Genomic DNA, 25082 nt, shown 5'->3' on the forward strand with positions numbered 1-25082 from the left:
ATTTGAAATAGCTCTACTGGAATTCCATCATCTCCACTAGCTTTGTTCATAGTGATGCTTCCTAAGGCCCACCTGACTTCATATTGCAGGATGTCTGGCTCTAGGTGAGTGATTACACCATTGTGATTATCTGGGTCGTGAAGATCTTTTTTGTACAGTTCTTCTGTGTATTCTTGCCACCTCTTCTTAATATCTTCTGCTTCTGTTAGGTCCATACCATTTCTGTCCTTTATCGAACCCATCTTTGCATGAAATGTTCCCTTGGTATCTCTAATTTTCTTGATGAGATCTCTCATCTTTCCCATTCTGTTGTTTTCCTCTATTTCTTTGCATTGATTGCTGAGGGAGGCTTTCTTATCTTTCCTTGCTATTCTTTGGAATTCTGCATTCAGATGGGAATATCTTTCCTTTTCTCCTTTGCTTTTTGTTTCTCTTCTTTTCACAGGTATTTGTAAGGCCTCCTCAGACGGCCATTTTGCTTTTTCGCATTTCTTTTCCATGGGGATGGTCTTATGGAGCAAACCATAAGGATTGCACAACTCCTAGGTTCCCAGATCACATCAAGGGGAGGAAGCAGGCCAAATCCTTATCAGGAAGTTAAGCCTAGTTTATTTGCCCCGGGCTGCCTCAAGCTTATCGCTGTGCAGGGATAATTCTTCAAACCTCTCTGGAACTCAGTTCATTCCTCTTGTGGATGGCGGGAGGAGGTGGGGGGTGGGGGGAACGATCTATGCCCTTCAGACACAGGTTAGATAAGAGCCAATCAATGTTTATAAAATACAGTGTAACCCAAGAATGAAAGCACAGGGTTAAAATGCATTTTCAATACATGCTATTATATAGGTCAGGGCAGTATTGCCCAGAATGTGGAGTATGAGTTGCTGGTGGCATACAAAACATTTTTTAGCTGCCACATATGTAACAAAAAATGCATAGTGAGAAAGAGGTTTCCTTTCTATTGCCTTTAATTACATCAAGAAGTAATTCTCATTTGGGGTCTCTAACACTTGCTGTTTCTCTCTTTAAAAAGAGAGTAAACCTCAGGAGACATGCCTTCAGCAAGAGGAGAAATTAAGCAGAATTTAGAAATATAGCCAAAGTTTTAATGTTTATATTTGTCTTCTGATATAGCAAACAACACTGGTTTTCCATTTATGATAATAGCCATATTTTTTTCTGAAGAGTAAATGGAAGTTTTAAAATACATTACATATTATTTAATTTTAAAAATAACAATTCAAATAAAAATATTAAGTAAATACTAACACAAATGATAAGTGGATTTGGACAAATTGGAAAGGTAGTTTTCAAATGATTGAGCTTTGGAAAACACTGGCCTCCTGCATGGGGAATCCAGGGACCTAGATTCTAATCCTGCCTCTGGTAATAACCTACTGTGTGACTTTGGTGAAGATGGGCCTCAGCATCTTCATCTGGAACTAACAGGGCTTGCTCATGTGGTCTCTAAGGATCCCTCCAGCTCTAATGGCCTAGTATTTGAAGCACATGATTAGGATGTTTTCTATCTTTGGTTAAGAATCAATTGCTCTTACATACATAACTGATTCACTTTGCTGTTGACCTGAAACTAACACAACATTGTAAACCAACTACACTACAAGATTGGAGAAGGGAATGGCAACACACTTCGGTATTCTTGCCTGCAGAATTCCGTGGACAGAGGAGTCTTTCAGGCTACAGTCCACGGGGTCACAAAGGGTCCAACATGACTGAGTGACTCAGCACATACTCCAACATAAAATAAATTTTTAAAAAATGTTACAAAATAAAATTATTTTTTGAAAAAAGCCAAAACATCCAATTGCTCTGTCTTCTTACTTTATTTTCTCTCCAAATCCCCTTTCAGGCATTTGATATCTAATTCAAAACAAATATGGATCTCCATTTTATTAACACTCACAAATTGAACTAATGCACATGATCCAAAAATGCAAAAAGAAAAAAAAAAGGAAGAAATTCTTCACAATGGAAAGAATAAAATTCTTTGTAATGGATTTTGAGGGAGATGACATTTGTTTTGGTCCTCAACTTCACCACTTACTGATAATGTGATCTTAGGTGACCTTAAGGTCCCTTTGAAAGTGTGTTAGTTGCTCAGTCATGCCCGACTCTTTGCGACCCCATGGACTCTAGCCCACCAGGCTCCTCTGTCCATGAGATTTCCCAGGCAAGGATACTGCAGTGGGTTGCCATTCCCTTCTCCAGGGGATCTTCTCAAGCCAGGGATCAAACCCTAGTCTCCTTCACTGCAGGTAGATTCTTTTCTGTCTGAGCCAAATTAGCAATAAAATTCTATGAAATTCAAGTGAGTCTATACAAAGGAAATAGATCAGCCGAGAATTCACTTCCTTTCCTTTCTAATTGAGATATTTAACACCCCATAACAGTATTTTAATATAGACTCAAATTTGAAAGGAAAGAAGGTAAATATTTTTAAAAAGACATAACTTCTGTCTTCTGTTAATGAGTGGCACTCTGAAGGGAGATGGAAGGCATCTGGTCCCACCACTTCATGGGAAATAGATGGGGAGACAGTGGAAACAGTGTCAGACTTTATTTTTTTGGGCTCCAAAATCAGTGCAGATGGTGACTGCAGCCATGAAATTAAAAGACGCTTACTCCTTGGAAGGAAAGTTATGACCAACCTAGATAGTATATTAAAAAGCAGAGACATTACTTTGCCTACAAAGGTCTGTTTGGTCAAGGCTATGGTTTTTCCAGTGGTCATGTATGGAGGTGAGAGTTGGACTGTGAAGAAAGCTGAGTGCAGAAGAATTGATGCTTTTGAACAGTGGTGTTGGAGAAGACTCTTGAGAGTCCCTTGGACTGCAAGGAGATCCAACCAGTCCATCCTAAAGGAGATCAGTCCTGGGTGTTCATTGGAAGGACTGATTTTGAAGCTTTTTGGCCACCTCATGTGAAGAGTTGACTCGTTGGAAAAGACCCTGATGCTGGGAGGGACTGGGGGCAGGAGGAGAAGGGGACAACAGAGGATGAGGTGGCTGGATGGCATGACCGACTCGATGGCCATGAGTTTGAGTAAACTTCGGGAGTTTGTGATGGACAGGGAGGCCTGGCATGTTGCGATTCATGGGGTCGCAAAGAGTTGGACACGACTGAGCGACTGAACTGAACTGAAAAGAACTAGTGTGCAATATGAAAAGTGCCTGACTCCTCACAAGCAGAGTTGTGTCCCATCTTCATTCTATTAGTAACTAGTTGTATGAATGTGAGAAACTCATTTGTACAGTACTTGTTTCATCACCTATAAAATAAGGTTATCTTTTATGATCTCTAAGGTCTCTTGTGGCTATGAGTCTGAAAATGATTTTATGCTTCAGAGAAATTAAATGCTAACCTCAAAGACTCCTAACTATACATCGGAGATGATTTCTTCAATACACTTATTTCTGCAGGTAAAACTAACACACAAAGTCACACAATCTTTTTTTTTAATTGGCTTCAGTCACAATTGCCTCAGTCTTTGAACTCTCCTACTAGCCAAACTTTTGAATTTGATTTCTCTTAATTTTTGTAAAGACAGTAATAATAACACTTGCTTTCTAAATTTACCTCAAATACCCGAGTGCGAAGTTAGATGAAAGACTCAGTTCCATTCAGCAAACATCTATTAAATATTAATTACGTGCAAATTCCTGAAGATGACGCCAAGATAAAGAAAGGTCATAGCCCTCAATATTAATTACGTGCAAATTCCTGAAGATGACGCCAAGATAAAGAAAGGTCATAGCCCTCAAAGAACGTAAAACCAAGTAGATAAAGTGAAGCATTATCATTATACCCAGAGAATTCATTTCAAAGAAAGGAAAAAGACAAACTCAGAAAGTAAAACAGGATGGAAGATAAAAATGAACTTAAAAAGAAATGAGGGCTTCCCTGAGGTTCAGAGGTAAATAATCCACCTGCCAATGCAGTAAACACGGGTTCCATCCCTGGGGGAGGAAGATCCCACATGCCTCAGAACAGCTCTGCCTGTGTGCCACAGCTATTGAACCTGTGCTCTGCACCAAGAGAATTCACCACAGGGAGAAAGCCCTGCCCCTCTGAGAGCAGCCCCGCTCTCTGCAACCAGAGAAGAGGCCGAGAGCAGTGAAGACTCAACACAGCTAATAAATGAATAAAATCATTTTTAAAAAGAAGAAAGAAAGAAATTATGTGGAGAAGGGTTGGAAATCAGTCAGAAATCCTTCAGCCTAAAGGAAACGATGACTCATGTTAGCAAGTGATGTCACCAATTGTAAGATCTTGCTTTCAAATCCATTCCATCAGGGCAAGAGTGACTCGGCCAGCAGCTCAACTATAGACAGCTTACGTTCTGTCCACAGAACTCTCTGAGGAGAAAGATTCAAATTCCAGCCGATGCTGGCACCCTCCACAAGAAGGGAGAAAGAAACAGTTGACTTAAAAAAACTGTCTCAGGGACTTCCCCAGTCTTAATCTATGGTTAAGACTTCTAATGTGGGGGCATAGGTTTGATCCCTGGTGGGGGAACTGAGGTCCCATATGTTGTGTGGCACAACCAAAAAAAAAAAAAAAGTTGTCCCCAAATCAGGCAACTGGAGATAAGAGTACAGAAGCATTTCCCAGACAAAGAATAGAGGGGAGGACAAGAGAAACCCTTGCCTTTCATGCAGTCCGTGAAAGACAATTTTCTTCCTCCTTATAATCTCTAGTAAATGGTCACAGGCAGGGACATTTAGAAAAATGAAAACACAAAGTTCTATCAGGAAGATAAAAATGAATGATATGAGGAAAATCTCCATCACAGCATGGAATATTCCATTTTATACTGATTTCTCCTAAAGGTCCAGGACTGAGCTAACGGACAGTGTGTGAGTGCCTTGAGTCTGGGGGTATGGAGAGGAGGGGGATGGAGGTGGGTCAACCTGAAACTGTTTACCTCAGATTGGGACTTCAACCCACGTGACTGGGACTTGAACCCAGCCAAAACCCATGGTACCTGGTTTCAGGACCTCATGAAGTTCAGGTTCTTGGTCTCATCACAGAAAGAATTCAGTGAGAGACAAAGTGATAGGTAAGAAGAGGATTTACTCAGAATTAGAGAGAAGCATGCTCCACAGACAGAGTGTCGCCCATCACAGAGGGCAAGTGTGGCCTTGAAATGTGGCTTGGGTAGCTTTTATGGGCTGGGTAATTTCATGGGCTAATGAGAGGGAGGATTATTCCAACTATTTTGGGGAAGGGCTGGAGATTTCTAGGAGTTGGGCCACTTTTTGGTCTCTTGATGGTACCTTGGAACTGTCATGATAGCTTGCTGAGAGAAGATCAAGGGCTAGAAGTTGACTCCTCTGCCATCTTGGACCCATTTGATTCTAATTGGTTCATGCTGTGTCCTTGAGCTATGACATTCTCTCAAAACTTGTGCCCTATCCCTTTCCCTCCTGTTACAAGCTCAACAACGAGCTCTGAGAAGCCTACAGAACACTGGGACCTCTGCTTATCTTTTTGGACGTATTAATAATATGATAATTTCCAATGATTGGCTGAGAGAATTCTCGCTCAGAAATAGATGGAGAAACATCTAGACTGGCTACACCATTTTCCACACTTTGAGCCATTCTGAGTATAGATGTAAACTATAAGATCAAATTACACATCTTTGAATACCTGATACTAACATTCTGCTCATACCACACTGTCATACACCCCACCAAAAAAAAAAAAGTAAAATCAGGAAGAATAGTGAAAAATTAAGACAGCAGGGTAAAGTGTAGCATTTCCAGACATTTCATCTCCAGCAAGGCTACCACAGCCAAAAGGGTTGCCTCCAGACTTTCCCTCTGGGCTCTATTATTTTTCCTGTATGTTCTATAATTATCGAGGTATCTTTTACTGTTTATTAGTGCCCATGTTTATGTGTATAAATTATGCTTCTCCAGCTAAAATTTGAGTAAATTCCATACTCTTCAAATCCAGGATCCTAGACTTCACTCCATAATCTCAAGATTAGAAACTCCTGCTCTCAGACCCAAGCACTGAATAATTTTGGATGAAGTCTTAGGCTTAGCCTGGGGAAGTTGTAGCAACAATAATACAAAGGTCCCCAAAGCAAAACAAACAGACACACAAGCAGGTCTTCTATTGCATAAACAATGAGGCTGTTCTTAACTTTTTTGTTTGTTTGGTTTTGGTCAAATGAGTCAAAAAACAGTGGCAATTTTTTTCATCTTTGAGATTTAACCATACTAGGGAACAATAAAAAAATACTAGGGAACAATAAAATATTTGGTGTTTTGAATGTTGGTTTGTTGTTTTGTTTTTCTGATAGTGATAGGCTTCAAACTTCTGTTGTACAATTATTAGTGTTGTTGTTTATTGTTTTTGTTTTAAGTCATGCTTGTTAATATTGTTTCCCTTTGTTACAGGAAGGGAACACTTTCTACTCTCATCAAGGTATACATTCAGAAATAAGATCCTGCAAGAAAACTTCTTAATTTAAAGCTAATTTAGATGTTTGTAACTTCAGAAAACTGTGTAGATACATAGCTTAACAGCAACCTACCTGAAATGATATAGCTTTTGGTGAGTATGGATTTTCTCAAAACAGGGCACAATTTTGAATTCGACACAGTCATGATATCAAGGGAAATATACCTACACTATCCATTTGAGTAATGAAAGACTAATTACAGAAGAAGCCCACCATTCTGCACTATCAAGTACTACATATTCTGCATATTCTGAAAGAGGAAAGGAAAAAACTCACTTCCAAATGAAGTTAAAACTACCTACAATGATTGTGGTGAAAAGTTTTTTCAATCTACATAGGAAAATATTATTTTATCTTAAGAAGGAAAAAAGGCAAGATGCAAATTTTATTGTAGTCTAGTCCAAAATTCTAATTCTTTACATAGAAAATGGTTACTCTCCTTGAACAAAGGAATGTAATAATTTTGCTTCCTCTCTCTTATGCTTATGTATTTCCCTGCAGTAGAAGAAAATGGTGTAGAAAAACACACCCTTGAGAGAGATAACTACATGAAAAATGCCTGACTGTTCAATATAACATTTTGCTGAGATGTAAGAAAATGGAATGAGAGGATGTAAACTTTTAAAAGATTATATTTCAAGATAGTAAATGTTGATTCAAGAATTTCAATAATGATATCCACATAAAAAATTATGACTAAATCAGCCTTAGTAGATAACCACGCAGCAGCAATGTTTTCTAAATAACTCAAGAATGAGATTCATTCTTTTCAGTGTTGGATCAGCTTTGTTTTGGAAGTCAATGCTTTCCAGAATTATTCTTTATGATTTTGATTATACACATTCTTGATGTTTTTTTTATGGTTCTTTGCAATTACTTATTTTCTAAGAGATTTTGATCTTTCAATTTTGCAGTCAGTTGCGATTACTATATAAAAAAATAGTATCTAATAATTATGTTATACTTAGTATCTGACACTTCGTTGCCAGACCCTATTCTAAATGTTTTTTCTTAATTCAATTCATAATTTAATGAATTCAATTCTCTAAACTGTGAAGTTGGTAATATTATTATTTCCATTTTATAGATGAGAAGATTGAAGCATAGGAAGATTAACTAATTTACCCAAGGACACACAGCTAGTAAATCTTTAAAAGACTAGGAGGAAATGCATTAAGGTATTGATGGCGACTTCTTAGGGTGTGGGGTTATAAAGAGTGGTTAAGAGAGATGACACAAACAGCTCTCGAATTAAGACACTGGCAGCTGTTTAAAAACAGAGAAGACAGACTCCAGAACAGTTTAAGAGAAACTACTGGCAGGGCTTGTGGACTGAGTAATGCCAGAGGGGAATGGCCGGAGTCTAAAAACCCTCCAGCTTCTGGCTTAGGTGACTGGTTGGACGTGTTCACTACGGTAGGGAATACAAAAGATGAGACAGTTTTGGGAAAGGAGACTCTCTAGGTTCAGAGTCCACAGAAGAGCCCATTAAAGTGCAAATATGTCTTCTGAAAACCGGAACCAACTTGGCTCACTGACACTTGCATCATCCCTGCTGTGGGAATGGTTAGCTGCCTCCCAGAGGCCCAGACCTTGGGTGAAGGAGGAGCTGCCTCTGGGCAGATTCGGTGGGGTCTGCCTAGGCCAGTGGCCACGACACTGCTGACTACCAGCCTCGCTGCAGCCCTGAGGAAGGTCCGGCCGCAGGGAGCAGGCAGGACAAAGGCCGCCCGGGACGTTCCCGCTGAGGCGGGACGCCACTCCTTGTTCCTCAAGTCGGGTCACCTCGGCCCTTCCAAAAACCGGCTGGCTCACGTCAGAACGCTGGCGGCCGGACGAGTGGTTCTTAGCTATGTTCCTTGTCTTCTCATTGTTTTTACCCGAGAAACCTTCAGTTCCCCAGCGCATGAAGGCTGGGGAGGTGGCCAAACCGAGTTGAAACCTGAAATGTCTTTTTTGTTCCCTACAGTACAGTTTAAATTTCATTTAATCTTTACGCTGTGGACTAATATGTATTATACAATTCTCGGTCTGCCTTTTCAAAGGTGCTTCAACTTATAAATATCATGCTGGGCCCCGGACCAGGAAATCTAGACCCAGTTAAACGCACAGTCGGTAGGCTCCACCCTAGCTTTTGGGGCCTCGGCTGGGGCAGCGGCCCCTCCCCCTCCTCCGCCCCCGCGCTCTTCCGGCTACCGGTCGGGTCCCCAGGACAACGCCCGCGCTCAGCCGGAGAGAGGGCGGGGCGCGGAGCCGAGGCCGTCACGTCCCGAACGTCGAGAGGCGGGGTATAGCCCTATGACGTCAGAGTCCCGCCCCCGTCTTCCAGATATCCCCCGCGCCGCCCGCCATTTTGTCTCCAGTGTCTCGTTTGCTCTCTTCAGTGTGGAGGGAAGTGTCTTCCTTCGTAGGCGGGAGGAAGGGATCAGCATCTATTGTCTGTGTTTGACTCCGTAGTTCGGTCAGAGGCCTCCCAGAGCTTTCCCGGGGCTGTCGGCAGGAGCCTCCGCGACCGTCCCGCCCCTCCCCTCTGTCCCTGGGACCGGGAGGGACCCAGCCCGCGTCACGCCCCTCGGCGCTCGCCTTTAGCTTCTCTGTCGTTGCGTCTGCATCGCGCCCCCGGAATCAGACGGTATCCCATAGATGGCCAGCTTTCCCCCGAGGGTCAACGAGAAAGAGATCGGTGAGGAATGGGACGATGGGTGAGGGGTGCTGGCGAGCGCGCGGGGGCGGCGGAGAGGCAGGGACTCCCCCGAGGAGGGTGAATCTGAGGAAGAACAGTGAGCAGGGCTCGAGCCCTGGAGCGAAGAGGAAGGAAGCTACCCTGCGGGTGGGTGTCGCCGAGGGTAAATGGGATCAGAATTGAAGCGGCTCCTACTGTGCACTCGGCGAGGAGGGAGGCGGCGCGCAGAGGAGGCAAAGAGGACCAGAGAGCCCAGTGGCGAGAGCTGCAGGGTTCGTGTGCCCGGAGCGGGCATGTTCCCCCCACCCTAGTTTTTTTTCACCGGCGGTCTGAGCAGGGCCATTCTCTTGGTTAAGAGGCTGGGGCGTCGAGTGGGCAAGGGAGAGCTGGGCAAAGATCGAGGGCTCTTAAAAAGTTTCCGATGGAGAAAAGTATACTTGTCCATTCTGAGCTATTATTAAAGGGTGGGTCTTCGTGTATACGAACAACTATAAAGAGGAATGCAGTTATCAGCCTGGAAAAAGGGTTTTAAAAAATGGTATGGTGCTCCAAGGCAGCAAGCTCAGGGGAGGAGACTCAGTTATCTTTAATATACTGAGGAGCAGGGTGGTTGGGTGGAGTGACCGGAGAAAAGCTGATTTACAGACGAGCGAACTCTTGAAAAGCCTGTCTAGAAACTGGCTTAGTGGCCAAGCTGAAGACAGGCCAGTAGATGTTGAAGGTCCTGCGTTAGGACCTACCCCAATGACTCACTTGAAAGCACCTTACATTATCTAAATCCTCTCTTAAGGTAAAATACCTTAAAGTGGAAGCACTTTAAGGGAAGTTGAAGGTTGACTGTTTAGTAAACATTGAACTTATCGTATTATATACGTTGTTTAATTGTATGCAGTTGGCGGAATTCCCTGGCGGTCCAGTGGCTAGGGCAGGGCGCTTTCACTGTGAGCCCTGGGTTGCATTCCTGGTCTGGAACTAAAGATCCTGCAAGCCCCTCAGGGCAGCTAAATATATATATGTATGTCTGTATATATGTAATATATAATCATAATACATTTATCTGCAGATATACAGTTTTTACTTTAAAAAATGAAATAGATTTAGCATCTCCCCACCACTGTGTGTTAAATGAAAATTGGAGGTAGCTACTGAGCAGAGAGTATTTGCATTTCCTTGTTATTCAACTAAATTGGTGCCTTTATTGAATATTTGGAGGAGGTTTTTCTAGAGAAAGGGAGAAGCTAAAGTAGACAAAAGGCCCTCTATCCTGTATGTGGGTGAAATTTTATATCTAGAGACAGCTATCTTAGAATTCTGGTGTTTTGTTCTCTTAGGCATAAGGTTGAATGACAGGTTAGGAGGGCACTTTACCCCTGGTTTTAATAACTATTTTAAACATACAGAGAAGACAAAATTCATGTCCAGTTGTTAAACTGTGGAATATAGAACTCAAAAAAGTTCTTATTCTCAGTCCAGTGGGGTTTTTTTTTTTTCCTACTCACAGTGACACTGAGGATGAGTGATTTGCCTTTCCTATATCTATTTTACTTCGTCTTGAATCATTTTGAAAACTTTCCAATCCTCTCTTCTATGGATTGGACAGAGCTTCTTAGCATACCACTAAGTAGCCTTTTAAATTATTATTATTTGCATGTTTAAGTCTCAGTGTTATTTCCTGATTATAGTGTAAAGTTACTAACTAGATGCCAAATATCTAAAAGAACTTTCACCTTTTGTTAACTTTTTTTAAGTCTCGGGTTTGTTTCTTTGTTTCTTTAAAAAAATATCATTTGGATACAAAGTTAAAACCTCTGTAGCTTTGTATCTATCAGTAAGGACCTCTGTTGCTGGTTTCTCAAGTAAGTACTGAAAGAGGAGGCTAGATTCCAGGATTGATGAAAGAAGTCTATATGACAGGCAGTTACTGCCTAGAGCTACAGCCCGCTTTCACAAGGCTGTGCCACAGATCCTCCCTTTATGGTTATGAAATTGCAGGGAGGAATGTGAAGAAGGAGCTGAATCTGGTTTGCTTGGTTGAGCAGTGACTCAGATGATGTGTATAGTGTTGTATCTTATGGCCAGGTTCCATGGCAGACAGCCTTTCCCTTATACAAGGCTGTTAAATCATAGTATCTTAGGATACTAACGCTCAGCAGTTGCAGGTCATATATAAAAGTTCAAGTCATTTTTTTTCTTCATTATGAAGTTTGTGCTAATGTATGATATTGTACCAGTAAGTATTTCAATTATTTGGTTAAATGCAACGATCATTTTATATGTCTTGTTAATAAGCAAAGAAACACAAAGTAATTATACTAAATACTTGTAATGGTATAGTGTGTTTATTTGGCAGTATTTGTTGAGGGTGGCCCTATTTCTTAGAAGTGTATTTATATATTGAAAATATTTTCAGTTTTCAAGAGTAGATTAGCTTATTATTTTGTGGTCTTTTCTGTCTAAACCAGTTTTTTAGCTCATTTGTTATCACCCTTTGTGCAAGAGGAGTTTTGTGACTGTGGCCAAAGTTAAAGAAGGAAAATAACAGTGATCCTAGAATACATACTTTTTAAAAAATGAGTCTTTTGTAAGAAAGTTAGTCCTGCTTATGCTTTCTAAAGGAGAAATGAGTTCTAGTCTAACTTACCAGATGTTTCTGAAGTTGGCTGCAAGGGCCAGTCCTCTATTTTTTGAGACAGGTGTTAATATAAGTACATTCATCTAGTTTAATCAGAGGATTTCTCTTTTTAAGAAAATGCTTGCATTTTTTTCAGTTGAATTTTAGAACTTGCGTCCCTTATTTGTGAACTTTGATTTTTTTTTCCTCTTAAAATTTGTGGATTCTAAAAGATAGATGTGGTTAAAGAGAAGTCCTCCCCCTTAAAAAAGAAAATAGGTGGAGGTTGCAGATTGAGGGGCCAGGCACAGAAATGAAATGATGATATAAGACTGTGGGCTTGAAGGCATGGAGGGGGACATGAAGCAGCAAGCCTTTTCTAAAATCATTTGTGTGTGTGTGTTGTCTGACTGCTGCACAGCTTTTGGGACCTTAGCCCCTGACCAGGGATTGAACCCTGCCATGGCAGTGAAAGCCCAGAATCTTAACCACTAGGCTACCAGGGAATGCTGTCATTTGTATGCTTAAAAAATCATTCTGCAGGCATCGAGTGTCACTGGTTTGTGAATTGTATATTAAAGTCATGTTCCTGCCAGTGAAATTGTTGCTGTTTTGATACAAGTGGGGAAGGGGTATTGGGGGGCGGGGTTGGACGGAGATCTGCTTTGATTAAATCACACCTGCAATGTGTTTAGTTGAAAAACTTCCACTGTTTTAAGGGCCATTATTAACTGGAATTTATCCAGAACAGTATGAAGGTGAAGGTAGAGAATGGACTTGAAACAGTGCAATCTAAGTGATGATTGAAAACTCACCAGATTTTATCATGGTGAAAAGATTTAGTTACTTATGTCATGGCTGTCTTCAATATATGAATGTCATGTGGGCACAGGATCTCTCATTCTCTGATCAGACACAAGACTGAGTGGGTGGAGTAGCAAGAAGGAAGATTTTGAGTCATTTAAAGGAAATAGTCTGATAATCTCAGCTATGCCAGAATAGGTGCATGTTTATATTTATGAATATCACAGGAAAACAGATTTCAGTTTTGTTTTACTTTTTAAACCATATCTCATTTGTTTAATGTGGCAAAGAATTGGGCAAGGAAATATTTATATCATTTAAGAATGGGAATTTATACATGTGCTTTCATATTTGTTCAATAAATGTTTGCTGAGCCCCTGTCGCATGCCAGATGCTACGCTCCCTGTTGGCAAAGCATACATTGAGACTGGATGTGTCACTGAGTACATTTTGGGGGTTTGCGTAAGTGTATCTGCTTTTGCAATAAGAGTATCAGTAGCTCTCATTTGAATTGCAATACGTAGACTATGTTGTTGGAAAGTTTAAGCCCAAAACATAAAAATAGATTACAGAGTTGACCACAAAGCGAACCACAAAATAGATAACAGGGAAACTAAACTGAAGGTAACTTATAACTGAAAAGGGAGAGTAGCAAAATTTGAAATCAAGACAAACCCAATATAGCAGTGGTGATAGACTTAAGAAGATCCTTTCCCAGAATTGAGGAAATGGCAGCCACATTTGCATGTGCACAAAAATAAAAATACATGAAATTGTCCCACTTTTTTGTCTGTAAAAACCAAAAGAATTTAAAAAAAAAAAGAATTACTTCCATTTGGGGATCAGTTTGGTGGCCCATTAGGAACATGCTTGAGGACCACTATTTGAGAATCACAAATATAATGCATTATTTTATTTTTTGCTTGTTTGTGCCACTTCTCATGTGAGCTCTTAGTTTCCCAACCAGGGGAACCTACCCCCCTGCAGTGGAAGTGTGAAGTCCTAGCCACTATATCACCAGTGAAATCCCTATAATGCATTTTAAAGTACAGGTTGGGGAGGCTGGACTAAATTAAGTCCCTTTTAGTTTGGAGGATTTTTCGATTTTTGTGACCTGAAAAAGATAAGAATATTCTTGTCTGACTAGACCATTCATTTAATAGTGCTTCCTTTGAGTAGTGATATAATACTATATAGTTTATTATGGTTTTTGAAAGCTGCTGTTTGGAGAAGATACTTTTCGTGTAGAGCAACTTTGGTTTCTTGCATTTTAAATGTTAGTAATTTGAAGAAAACATAAGGCAGGGGCTTTCCTGGTGGTCCAGTGGCTAAAACTGTGCTCCCAATGCAGGGGGCCCAGGTTCAATCTGGGAACTAGATTCCGCGTGTCTCAACAAATATGGGAAGATCTCACATGCTACAACTAAGATCTGGCACAGCCAAATCAGAAGGGGAAAAAAAGCATAATGCTGTGTGAAAGTCAGGACTTCAGTAATTGCTAGCCCTGAGAGATCATTATTTTTATTTGACCAGTTTTTTTCCCCCCTAAATTGAAACTTTCTTTAAAAGGGGACAAGTCAGTGGAGTTGAGTGAAAGCCAAAGTAATATGGATGCAGTCTGAAATTCATTGTTGTTATATACAGTGTCTTGTATTTTTTCTTTTAGTGAGATCACGTACTATAGGTGAACTTTTAGCTCCAGCAGCTCCTTTTGACAAGAAATGTGGTCGTGAAAACTGGACTGTTGCTTTTGCCCCAGATGGTTCATACTTTGCCTGGTCACAAGGACATCGCACAGTAAAGCTTGTTCCGTGGTCCCAGTGCCTGAAGAACTTGTAAGGCTCTTCTTTTTTGTATTTTATATCTATCTGTAGAATTTACTTTTTTCTGTGTGCATTAATAAAATTATTTTGTTGTTTTATGTTATTTCTTTAGAAGACTTTTAAATGTGTTTTATCATAAGGTGAATATATTTGTTAGAAAATCTGTGGTAAGAATTGTCTAGCCTTAATTATATATGACAGAATATTTTCTCAGATAGTTTGGTGTTTTTCTTTTCCATACAGGAAAAGGCAGATTCATTGTGCTTTGATAGGGTAGTTTCTAAAATGTGTGCGCCACCAGGGAAGCCCCTGGCGGCTCAGGCAGTGAATGATCCGCCTGCAGTGCAGGAGACCCGGGTTCAGTCCCTGGGTCGGGAAGGTCCCCTGCAGAAGGGCATGGCTACCCACCCCAGTATCCTTGCCTGGAGAATCCCATGGACAGAGGAGCCTGGCGGGCTATAGTCCTTGGGGTCGCAAAGAGTCAGACACTACTGAGCAACTAGCACACGCACATAGTGTAGTTTCTAAAATGTGTGCACTGAATTTAAATCTTTCCCTTCTTTTTGTGTCTAGTTCACCTTCATGGTTTTATTCATTAATGTCATTATTACTTTATTACTACTGATTATTACGGCATTTAGACAGTTCTGGTGTCAGCTTCACAATATCTTTGTTGTCAGAGTTTTTTGTTTTCTGCTTTTTTATACTTTTGGGTTAATGAAAAGAGTCCTAATTAATATAGGGTTCTACATCAATAAGGATATATTGAAACACATTTGAGATGACGAAATTACAAATTGCTTTTTATTGTTGAACTGTTTCTTAGACACTGAGGATTTTAGTCTGAATTTATTTGGTCATGCCCACATAGCTAATAGCAGATTTTCCCTTTCCTATCTATAAGGATTTTGTTGTTACTCAGTATTACTATAATATGGACATTATTTTAGCAAACACTTATTGTTTATTATCCACCGGAGTCCAGAATAAATAATAACTAGATGTCAATCTGGCTTTTTTTTTCACCAGTCTCTTGCATGGCACCAAGAATATCACCAATTCAAGTAATTTAAGATTATCAAGACAAAACAGTGATGGTGGTCAGAAAAATAAGCCTCGTGAGCATATTATAGACTGTGGCGATATAGTCTGGAGTCTTGCTTTTGGATCGTCAGTTCCAGAGAAACAGAGTCGCTGTGTAAATATAGAATGGCATCGATTCAGATTTGGACAAGATCAGCTACTCCTTGCCACAGGGTTAAACAGTGGACGGATCAAAATATGGGATGTATATACAGGTATGAAGTCATAGTCTTGAAAGCAAGCTCGATTATTTTATGATGTAATCATAGCTTGTAGACACTAGAAGAATGAGATTTGAGGATTTTAACTTATGGAGAAGCAAGAATTGATCCTCTGAATCTGTCTTTATATATATATATCCTTATTGGCCTAAATAGCATCTGCAGCTTATAGTTTTAATTTAGGAAAATAGAGTTCATATTGCTTGATCACTTTTCAGAGAATATTATAGTAGGAAGGGCATGTCTAAGGAACATTTAGTAAATTATCACTTATAAACTAGTAATTTACTTTATGATTCCAATTACAAGATGTTTTCTTATATACTTTTTCAATATATAATAGCTTAGAGGCATTCAAGATAAATCTGGTTTTCAGCAATCATTATCTAGCCTCTGGAAGGCTTTAGTGACATTTTATCTAAAGTTTAACTAGGTAGGTTGAGAAGTTAAATTCTTTGGGCAGTTAAAAGTAAATATGTCCTGGGAATTCACTGGCAGTCCAGTAGTTAGGGCTTGGTGGGTGCTTCCCTGCAAGGGACATGGGTTTGATCCCTGGTCTGGGAACTAAGATCTCACAAAACACGAGACATGCCTGCGGTGCCCCCACCACCCCCCCACCCCACCCCCAAAAATAAATGTGCTCTTCACTACCTAAAATGTATAGTTTCAGACTGATAGTCTGTATTCCAAAACTTAAGAAATTTTTAAAAATGAACTTTAAAACAGTATGTACATTAGAATACAGCAAGCAATATTAACATTGAGTGTGGATAATGAGTCAGTATATTTGATTGAATTCTGGGAAAAAGTTTAAAAGGTAAGCACATCACTTTTCATAGAAAAACAAAACTCATATAGTAGATGAATACTTTATTTCATTGAGATTATGTTTGAAATTTAGGCTGTTACTATATAAGGATCTTCTTTTAAAAAAATTATTTGGCTGCATGGGGTCTTAATTGTGGCCTGCCACATCTTGTTCCCTGACCAGGGATCAGACCCAGGCCCTCTGCATTTGGAGTGTGGAGTCTTAGCCACTGGGCCACCAGGGAAGTCCCACGAAGATTTTAAGTGATGCAGATTTTCTTGATATTAAGTTGACTTGGTCCAAGAGTTTGTTCACATTTTGGAAATTCCCTTTTAATTTTTCTGATAAATTTAGGCTTTGGTATCCTGGAAATAATTCATTTTAAGACATTATAAATAGTGAATCTAAAAATAATAGTAAAAGCACACTAATTTATAAAGGAGGTACCCATATATTTCTGCACTTTTTTTAATGATGAGAAACATGATTTTTTTAAATATGAAAGCTGGTAAAAATTATTAACATTGTCTCTTTCTGACCTTCCATTGCATTTAGGAAAACTCCTCCTTAACTTGGTAGATCATACTGAAGTGGTCAGAGATTTAACTTTTGCTCCAGATGGGAGCTTGATCCTGGTGTCAGCTTCAAGAGACAAAACTCTCAGAGTGTGGGACCTGAAAGATGATGGTATGTCTGTTTTTCTAGGCTGTGGGAAAGAATTAGTTTCTGGGTATTGTTACTGAGAGGTGTTAAAAACACTGGACGTTAAAAGCGGCATGCTCATCATTCCCTTTGCTCTGCTTAGTCCTTTGGCCCCTTTCTCTGTGCAGATCAAACCAAACTGTAAATGTGACCTGGGATAGGAGCCAGCAGTTACTCTAAGTGAACAATCTGCTATTACTTGGAAACTGACTATACAGATCTGTATCAACTCTTAAAGGACAAAATCTGTATCAGTTTTAACGTTTTATTCGAACTGGTTTGTGTTGGTTTATTTCCTTTATATTGGGGAAGGTTATCAACTTCCTGTTTGCTTAGTGAAAATTTAAGATCTTGATGTAATGAAAGATACTTCTTAGTAATTAATAAAATGTAAATTCAACCATGTGTATACACCAGAATTTATAATATGTAAATAGTAAACATAACTTGGATAGGTTAAGTAAGAAATTATAAAAATAAGAGATTTACCCGCCAATATAGTAAAAGGATTGTCAGTGTCAGGTTTTAGCTTTTTTGGAAACATTGGTAATTGTGGTGCTTTTACAAAGCTTTGGGGAATCTACCTTGTTTGAGAGGACCTGAGATAAGCATTTCTTCCCCCTTCTTAACCTCCAGTGAAAGAATTTACAGCTTTAACTAAAACCTTATATTAAGCTCCATTGGTGCTCCACCGGCCTCCAGCTGGATGTTGACAGGCTTGTTTAGACAAGTTTAGCTTAAATTGCGGAGAAGGCAATGGCACCCCACTCCAGTACTTTTGCCTGGAAAATCCCATGGACGGAGGAGCCTAGTGGGCTGCAGTCCATGGAGTCGCTATGAGTTGGACACGACTGAGCAACTTCACTTTCACTTTCCATTTTCACGCATTGGAGGAGGAATGGCAACCCACTCCAGTGTTCTTGCCTGGAGAATCCCAGGGACAGGGGAGCCTGATGGGCTGCCATCTGTGGGGTCGCACAGAGTCGGACACGACTGAAGCGACTTAGCAGCAGCAGCAGCAGCAGCAGCTTAAATTGAGTGTAGTAGGAAACAAGGTCCTCAGATTTGGAGACTTGTTCCGGCTTATGGGTAGTAACCATTACCTGATTTGGAAACTTTGTTCTGGCTTATGGGTAGTAACCATTACCTGATAGAACAATATACTATTATCAAACTATGTGGCACCTCTTCTACATTTATCGATTCTATAATTGCTTAGCTGTTAAGGGATCCCAAAAGTTAAAAAAAAAAAAAAGTCAGCTGACCTTTTCTTAAAGGGCCAGATGGTGACTATCTAGGCTTGTAGACCATACTATCTCTGCATAGTTACCTTCTCTGCTGCCCCAACAATGGGCATGCTTGTGTTTCAGTAAAACTTAGGTGCAAAAATAAGCAACAGGTGTATATTGCCAACCCCTGCTATAGATCTGTAGTGTTATAGATCCCTGCCCCTTAGAAGTTTGTGATTCTGCCATTTTTGAGTTGCTAGTCATTGGAATTAGCTTCCAGGGTTAACGCAGATATTTTCTTGTTGTTCAGGAAACATGATGAAAGTATTGCGGGGCCATCAGAACTGGGTGTACAGCTGTGCATTCTCTCCTGACTCTTCTATGCTGTGTTCAGTGGGAACCAGTAAAGCAGTATGTGTCAAAGTTCCTGTATATCTGCTGTGAACTGGATTGTAATAATTATGCAAATCATTTTAAATCCGGTAACCTACTAAGTCTGTGCTCGGTGTCTTAAATATCTTAAATGTTTTATTTCATGATGGGGGAGAATTTGCATGAGGGAAATTAAATATAGTTATTGATTATATTATAAAGAGAAATTGTGTTGCTGTAGTTAGATGATATTTGTAAAATATGGGGTATGGCAATTTTATTTTTTGTAAGATCTAGGAAAGTATATATGCTGTAGAAGAGATCTAGTCCAAATGTTAAAACATTCCCTTGCTAATTATTTTCTTCTCTGTTGTTCTATTTTTTTTTTTTTTGGTCCAGTTTGCTGTTTAAAAAGTTTTGAGTCCCAGCTGGTCCTGGACATTTAACTGAAAAAAAGTAACTTAAAAATCTAATAAGAATAAAAAAACAGTCATGTATGTCCTAGAGTGAATTTCATCTAAATTTTATATGGTCTGTCTTGCATAGCATACCTGTAGACAGATTAAGTATAAAGTGACTCTTAAGAGAGTTTTCCTTATTGATGGACCCTCCTTTAGTCAGTTATCTACTAGCTCTGGGTTAGTATAGTTAAAGATCTTACTAGCTTCAGGTATTTATGAAAATGGTTAAAGTCCAAATAAATGTGATGATCACAGTACACTTTTAATTAATGGGGGTGGGAGTCTGGTTAAAATGGATTTTATTTAGCCAAGAAGTGTTGTAAAATGATAGTTGCAAATGTTGACAGTTTAGGAAAAAAATATTCAGTTCTTTAAAAATCATAAGAAGAGCAAAGCTAGATGTTGACATTGCTATTTTAGGCTGTGTGTTTTCCATATGCTTCTTGCTTTCCCTGTCACAGGTGGTGGCAGCAATATTGGTGTGATTGAGGTTATGCTGGCACCACTCGCACACAGGCGCACAATGGTGTTAGCTGGGCAGAAAGAGTGGCATCTCTGGCTACCGGGCTGGGGGCGACCTTTACCATAGGATGAAGTAACCTTGCATTCGGCTGCAAGGTGTACTGTACGTACACAGGTGCTGGTCGATGTCCACTTTCTGCTTTTCTTTCTTTCTTTTTTTCTTTTTAAAAATAATTAAAAAATAATTCCCCCCGCAGTGAAACCAACTGACTCCTCCAATGTAATTGATCTTCCAGTTTGGTGGAATTGGGAGTCTTAACATGTGAAACCAATTTAGTGTAATGTAATTGGCTTTCAAATGGTTTCTCTGTGCTATTTTTTGGAATTCATTGTGATACTAGAGATACCTTAAGTCTTTGATCCAACTGAAAGTTTGTATTTATTTTCTTTGGAAATAATATATTGTGTCTGTGCAGAAAAAAAGTAGCAAAAAGGATTGCTTTACTCCAAGAGGAGGAGAGTTTAAAGAATTAGGATTGTTACAAACCTCTAAGCTGATGTTTAATATAACAGACTGAAGTAAACATTGGAATCCTGTTTAGAGCTATTCTGCACAGTCTAACTACTGATCTTTAGAATCTAAAACTATGTGTGAACTAGTACTAAAGTAACTTAAATGTTTCATACTTAAAATGACTAATGATTGTGGTCGGTTTGGGAAAAATAAGATTGGCAAATCTTGATTCACAGAAATGTTAATTGCATTATTTTTGTAAATTAGCATTTTCATTTTGTAATGTGGTTTAACATCCTTGTTGTTTGCCAAAGAAATTTCATTTGGCTGTGAAAAATTCTCTTTGCTTGCAGTATCTGTTTCTCTTCCTAGGCTCACGTTGGTGACCCAAGCCTATTGTAAACAAGTGATTATCTCAAAGGGAGATGCCAATGGAGTAACAATTTGTTAACCTTATATTTTCTGTCTGTATATTTTTTAAAAATTTGGTAGTTTCTGAAAATAAAAGAAAGGGGGTTTGTAGTACTTAACCCTATTTATCTTTGTATATTTTAGTTAATTAGTTTTTGGAATAAATGGATTTCAGTATAATTTTGTGCTTAAATTGCATTGCCTTTTTTGTATTTAGGCTTATTTTTAAATTAACATTTAACAGAAACATTTGAAATATAATTTGCATGTTTACCTTAATTAACTTAAAAACTGATTTTAATCTGACTATGACACTGAGCATATTCTTTTAATTATTCATAATTTATAATGTTTAATATAATCTTAATTAAATTTAGCTGTTTTAGTTTAAGATGTGCCATTTTGTCCTTTGCATGTCCGAATGAAGCTATAACATGTGCCTTTTCTTGCAGGTTTTCCTTTGGAATATGGATAAATACACCATGATACGGAAACTAGAAGGGCATCACCATGATGTTGTAGCTTGTGACTTTTCTCCTGATGGAGCATTGCTGGCTACGGCATCTTATGATACTCGAGTGTATATCTGGGATCCACACACTGGAGCCATTTTGATGGAATTTGGGTGGGTACAGCATGCATTATTTCAGTCTGTAATTCATCTCTCCTTCTACTATCAGTGTAGTTTAAGAGGTTCCAGAGATGATCAGAATCATTAATATGTGACATCTAAACTTACAGTCTGTTTTAATTTGAAATTTGGGTATCATTTATGCCCTTTAATAATGCATTTAAATTCTACCAATAAACTTGACTGTCTTGATACAGATCTTGTTACTTAACAGGACATGACTCTGTAGAAGTGGTAATTATATTTAGAGTTTTGTGTTGGGGAGCCATAAATTTAGTCTTAAGAGTCTTAAACCACTCTAAAAAGGAGATTAGCAATTAGGTTTAATTTCTTCGTTTAAAGTGGGTAGATCAACTCTGCTCCATCTTCTCAATTGTGTTCATGAAGGCCACTCTAAACTGGATGTACAAGGTAGTTTTGTTTCTTGAGGTGACTCTCACTTGCCCTAAAAACATGTCTTTTTTTCAGGCACCTGTTTCCCCCACCCACTCCAATATTTGCTGGAGGAGCAAATGACCGATGGGTACGATCTGTATCATTTAGTCATGATGGACTGCACGTTGCAAGCCTTGCTGATGATAAGTAAGTGTGTGAATTACAGCTTGACATATTATTGTCTTTTAAAGATTTCCTTTCATTCTTCTACTTAATAAAAAACATTCTTAAGGATAAAAAAATCTTTCTACAGTTTGAGTTTTAATGACTTTTTATCTAGACAAGATTTTGGGAGATGTTGGTGTGTCTTAATATTGGCCTGAGTAGTATTTGTGTAAACTGAAGGTAATGAGTGCCTTTTCCTGTGTTCTTTATTAACTAGTTCAGGCAAACTAGGTGCATTTTTAGTTAGCTTTTTAGCTCAGCTGACAGGTGGTTTTTTTTTTTTTTTTTTTTTTTTTTTTAGTAATATAAAGGTTGAAACAAGGACATTTTCAAAGTGAAATAAATGGTAAAAAGTCATTAGTACCTGCTGAAATTGAGACTGTAAAGATGAAATGTCACGTGTCTGAAATGTGCTGCTTTTGGTAAGAAGCAGAAACTAGATGCAGCCATTCCATTTTTCCATACTTTTATCCATGTTCCTGGATATGGCACTAAGCAGTTTGGTCACATTGATTTAGAAAGTGACTCATTACAATCTTTCTAGAATGTTAAGAAACACAGGGAGAGTTATTTGCCAATAATCATTGTCTTCCTTTTTGTTTAGGTAGGTTCTGACTTAGCACAGAGTGGCATTTCTTTCTGAATTTTAAAAGTTGCTTTTACCTTAAATTTCCAACTAGATAATTATTGGAAAATTTATTTCCTTTCTAGAATGGTGAGGTTCTGGAGAATTGATGAGGATTATCCTGTGCAAGTTGCACCTTTGAGCAATGGTCTTTGCTGTGCCTTTTCTACTGATGGCAGTGTTTTAGCTGCTGGGTAAGTGATTTTTCTCTTAAGAGGCAATTTAAGTTGGCTTTAGTCAAAGCAACCTGTATGTTACCCAGTAAATTCCATAAGGGCTCTTTATAATACTATTGCAGGTCTCCTTAATCAGGTTTTAATGTGCAATTTGTGGCTCTAACTCACAGCCTTGGTGGTAATTGTTTTGAACTGTGGGATGATGAAATACATGGATTTGTGTGACTGAGCCTGTGATTTTTGTTTGTTTCTGTTTAGGACACATGATGGAAGTGTGTATTTTTGGGCAACTCCAAGGCACGTCCCTAGCCTTCAACATTTATGTCGCATGTCAATCCGGAGAGTGATGCCCACCCAAGAAGTCCAGGAGCTGCCAGTTCCTTCCAAAGTTTTAGAGTTTCTCTCCTACCGTGTTTAGAGGATGCTGCCTTCCCTAGTATTAGGGACTGAACACACTTTACACAAACCTCAAGCTTTACTGACTTCAAGGTTTAGGAGATTTATTTAATTTTATACATTCTTGTATTGCATTTTGATCAGTTGAGCTTTTAAAATATTATTTATAGACCTTAGAAACATTTCTGAACATATCAAATGTAAATTTTTTTTCTAAAATTTAACTGTGAAAACATATACATACATGTATATATTTAGATATAGGCTGCTATGTGTTGAATAGACCCTTTTGCTTTTCTAATTCTTAGTTTCAGCATGTATATGTTGCTTCAGTAGAGCCGCAATATATATATTTGCTGTAAAGTGGAAGTAACTTTTTTTATTATTCTGTAACACTGAGTTAGATGGTAAATACTAACTTAAGAAAGCTGAATTGCACCATACAAAATGTGTATTTGGTTGGGGGGTAGTCAGACAATTGACCTGCAAGTAAAACACAGCTTCTGTCTAGGGAAGGATTTTGCTTTTGTTAGGAGTGGCATCTGAGAGGTGGAGTTTGAATGTGACATTATTAAATTAAAAAATAGGATATAATCAGGAAAAAGGAGTGTCCCCCACCCCACCCCCCAACTTGCTGCGGGCCTTAATTTTGGAAAGCAGCTTGCTACTTTAACCCCTGTGGTATAAATAAAGTACTATAAATTTTAGTCAATTTGAAAAATCCATCTACTGTATTATTGCTAAATATTTTGTTGTTTGTACTAAGGGACAATTACGACTGTGGTGGGGATTTGTTTTGTTTATTTTATACATATATCCTGTGTTTCTGCAGAGGGTAATACTGGTGACTTGCCAAAGAGAAGCAATACAGTATGTCTGCTTTTGCCTTCTGTTATTTATCATACCTGCAGATATTAAGAATGTATGAGTTATGTAAAATATATATTTTTGTTGAGTTTTCTAATTAAAGACTTAAAACTATCACACATGTTTCTTAAATATGTTGGAAGCACTACCACAGCAAATTTAACAAGAGTAAGAAACTGCACAACTATAGAGCACTCAGTTCAGTCACTCAGTCGTGTCTGACTCTCTGTGACCCCATGGACTGCAGCACACCAGGCTTCCCTGTCCATCACCACCTCCCAGAGCCTGCTCAGACTCTTGTCCATCGAGTCAGTGATGCCATCCAACCATCTCATCCTCTGTCATCCCTTTGTCTTCCCGCCTTCAATCTTTCCCAGCATCAGGGTCTTTTCCAGTGAGTCAGCTCTTTGCATCAGGTGGCCAAAGTATTGGAGTTTCACCTTCAACATCAGTCCTTCCAATGAACACTCAGGACCGATCTCTTTTAGGATGGACTGGCTGGATCTCCTTGCAGTTCAAGGAACTCAAGAGTCTTCTCCAACACCACAGTTCAAAAGCATCAATTCTTCGGTCCTCAGCTTTCTTTATAGTCCAACTCTCACATCCATACATGACTCCATATGTATGGAAACCCATAGCTTTGACTAGACGGACCTTTGTTGGTAAAGTAATGTCTTTGCTTTTTAACATGCTGTCTAGGTTGGTCATAGTTTTTCTTCCAATGAGCAAGCGTCTTAATTTCATGGCTTCAGTCACTATCTGCAGTGATTTCAATTGCTGTTTCATCTATTTGCCTTGAAGTAATGGGAGCAGATGCCATGATCTTAGTTTTCTGAATGATGAGTTTTAAGCCAACTTTTTCCACTCCCTTTAATAGGGCACTACTTGAGAACTAATGCTTCATGAATGCAGTCAGTTTTACTTGGTTTGTTCTTGGAGAACCATTGTAGAAATGCTTGCTTTAAAATAATTACTGAGCAATAGAAAATTATGATCTTTTAGGGGAACGAATGGGTTTCTCTGGTGGCTCAGACCCATGTTCGATCCCTGGGTTGCCAAGATCCCCTGGAGAAGGGATGGCTACCCACTACAGTAATTTTGCCTCGAGAA

The 25082-nt window shown here is 39.1% G+C and overlaps 1 protein-coding gene across 1 annotated transcript; it reads left to right on the forward strand.

Annotated features, from left to right (window-relative positions):
- Positions 1-8827: 8827 nt before the first annotated feature.
- On the forward strand, positions 8828-23826 carry WSB1 (WD repeat and SOCS box containing 1). The gene is made up of 9 exons (XM_020890271.2): positions 8828-9176; positions 14258-14426; positions 15444-15712; positions 17082-17213; positions 18768-18868; positions 21130-21302; positions 21777-21890; positions 22620-22727; positions 22968-23826. The coding sequence occupies exons 1-9, from the start codon at positions 9137-9139 to the stop codon at positions 23125-23127; spliced, it is 1266 nt and encodes a 421-aa protein (XP_020745930.2). The 5' UTR covers positions 8828-9136; the 3' UTR covers positions 23128-23826.
- Positions 23827-25082: the final 1256 nt, after the last annotated feature.

The sequence above is a fragment of the Odocoileus virginianus genome, chromosome 17 (genome assembly GCF_023699985.2).
Source record: "Odocoileus virginianus isolate 20LAN1187 ecotype Illinois chromosome 17, Ovbor_1.2, whole genome shotgun sequence".
Taxonomy (NCBI): Eukaryota; Metazoa; Chordata; class Mammalia; order Artiodactyla; family Cervidae; genus Odocoileus; species Odocoileus virginianus.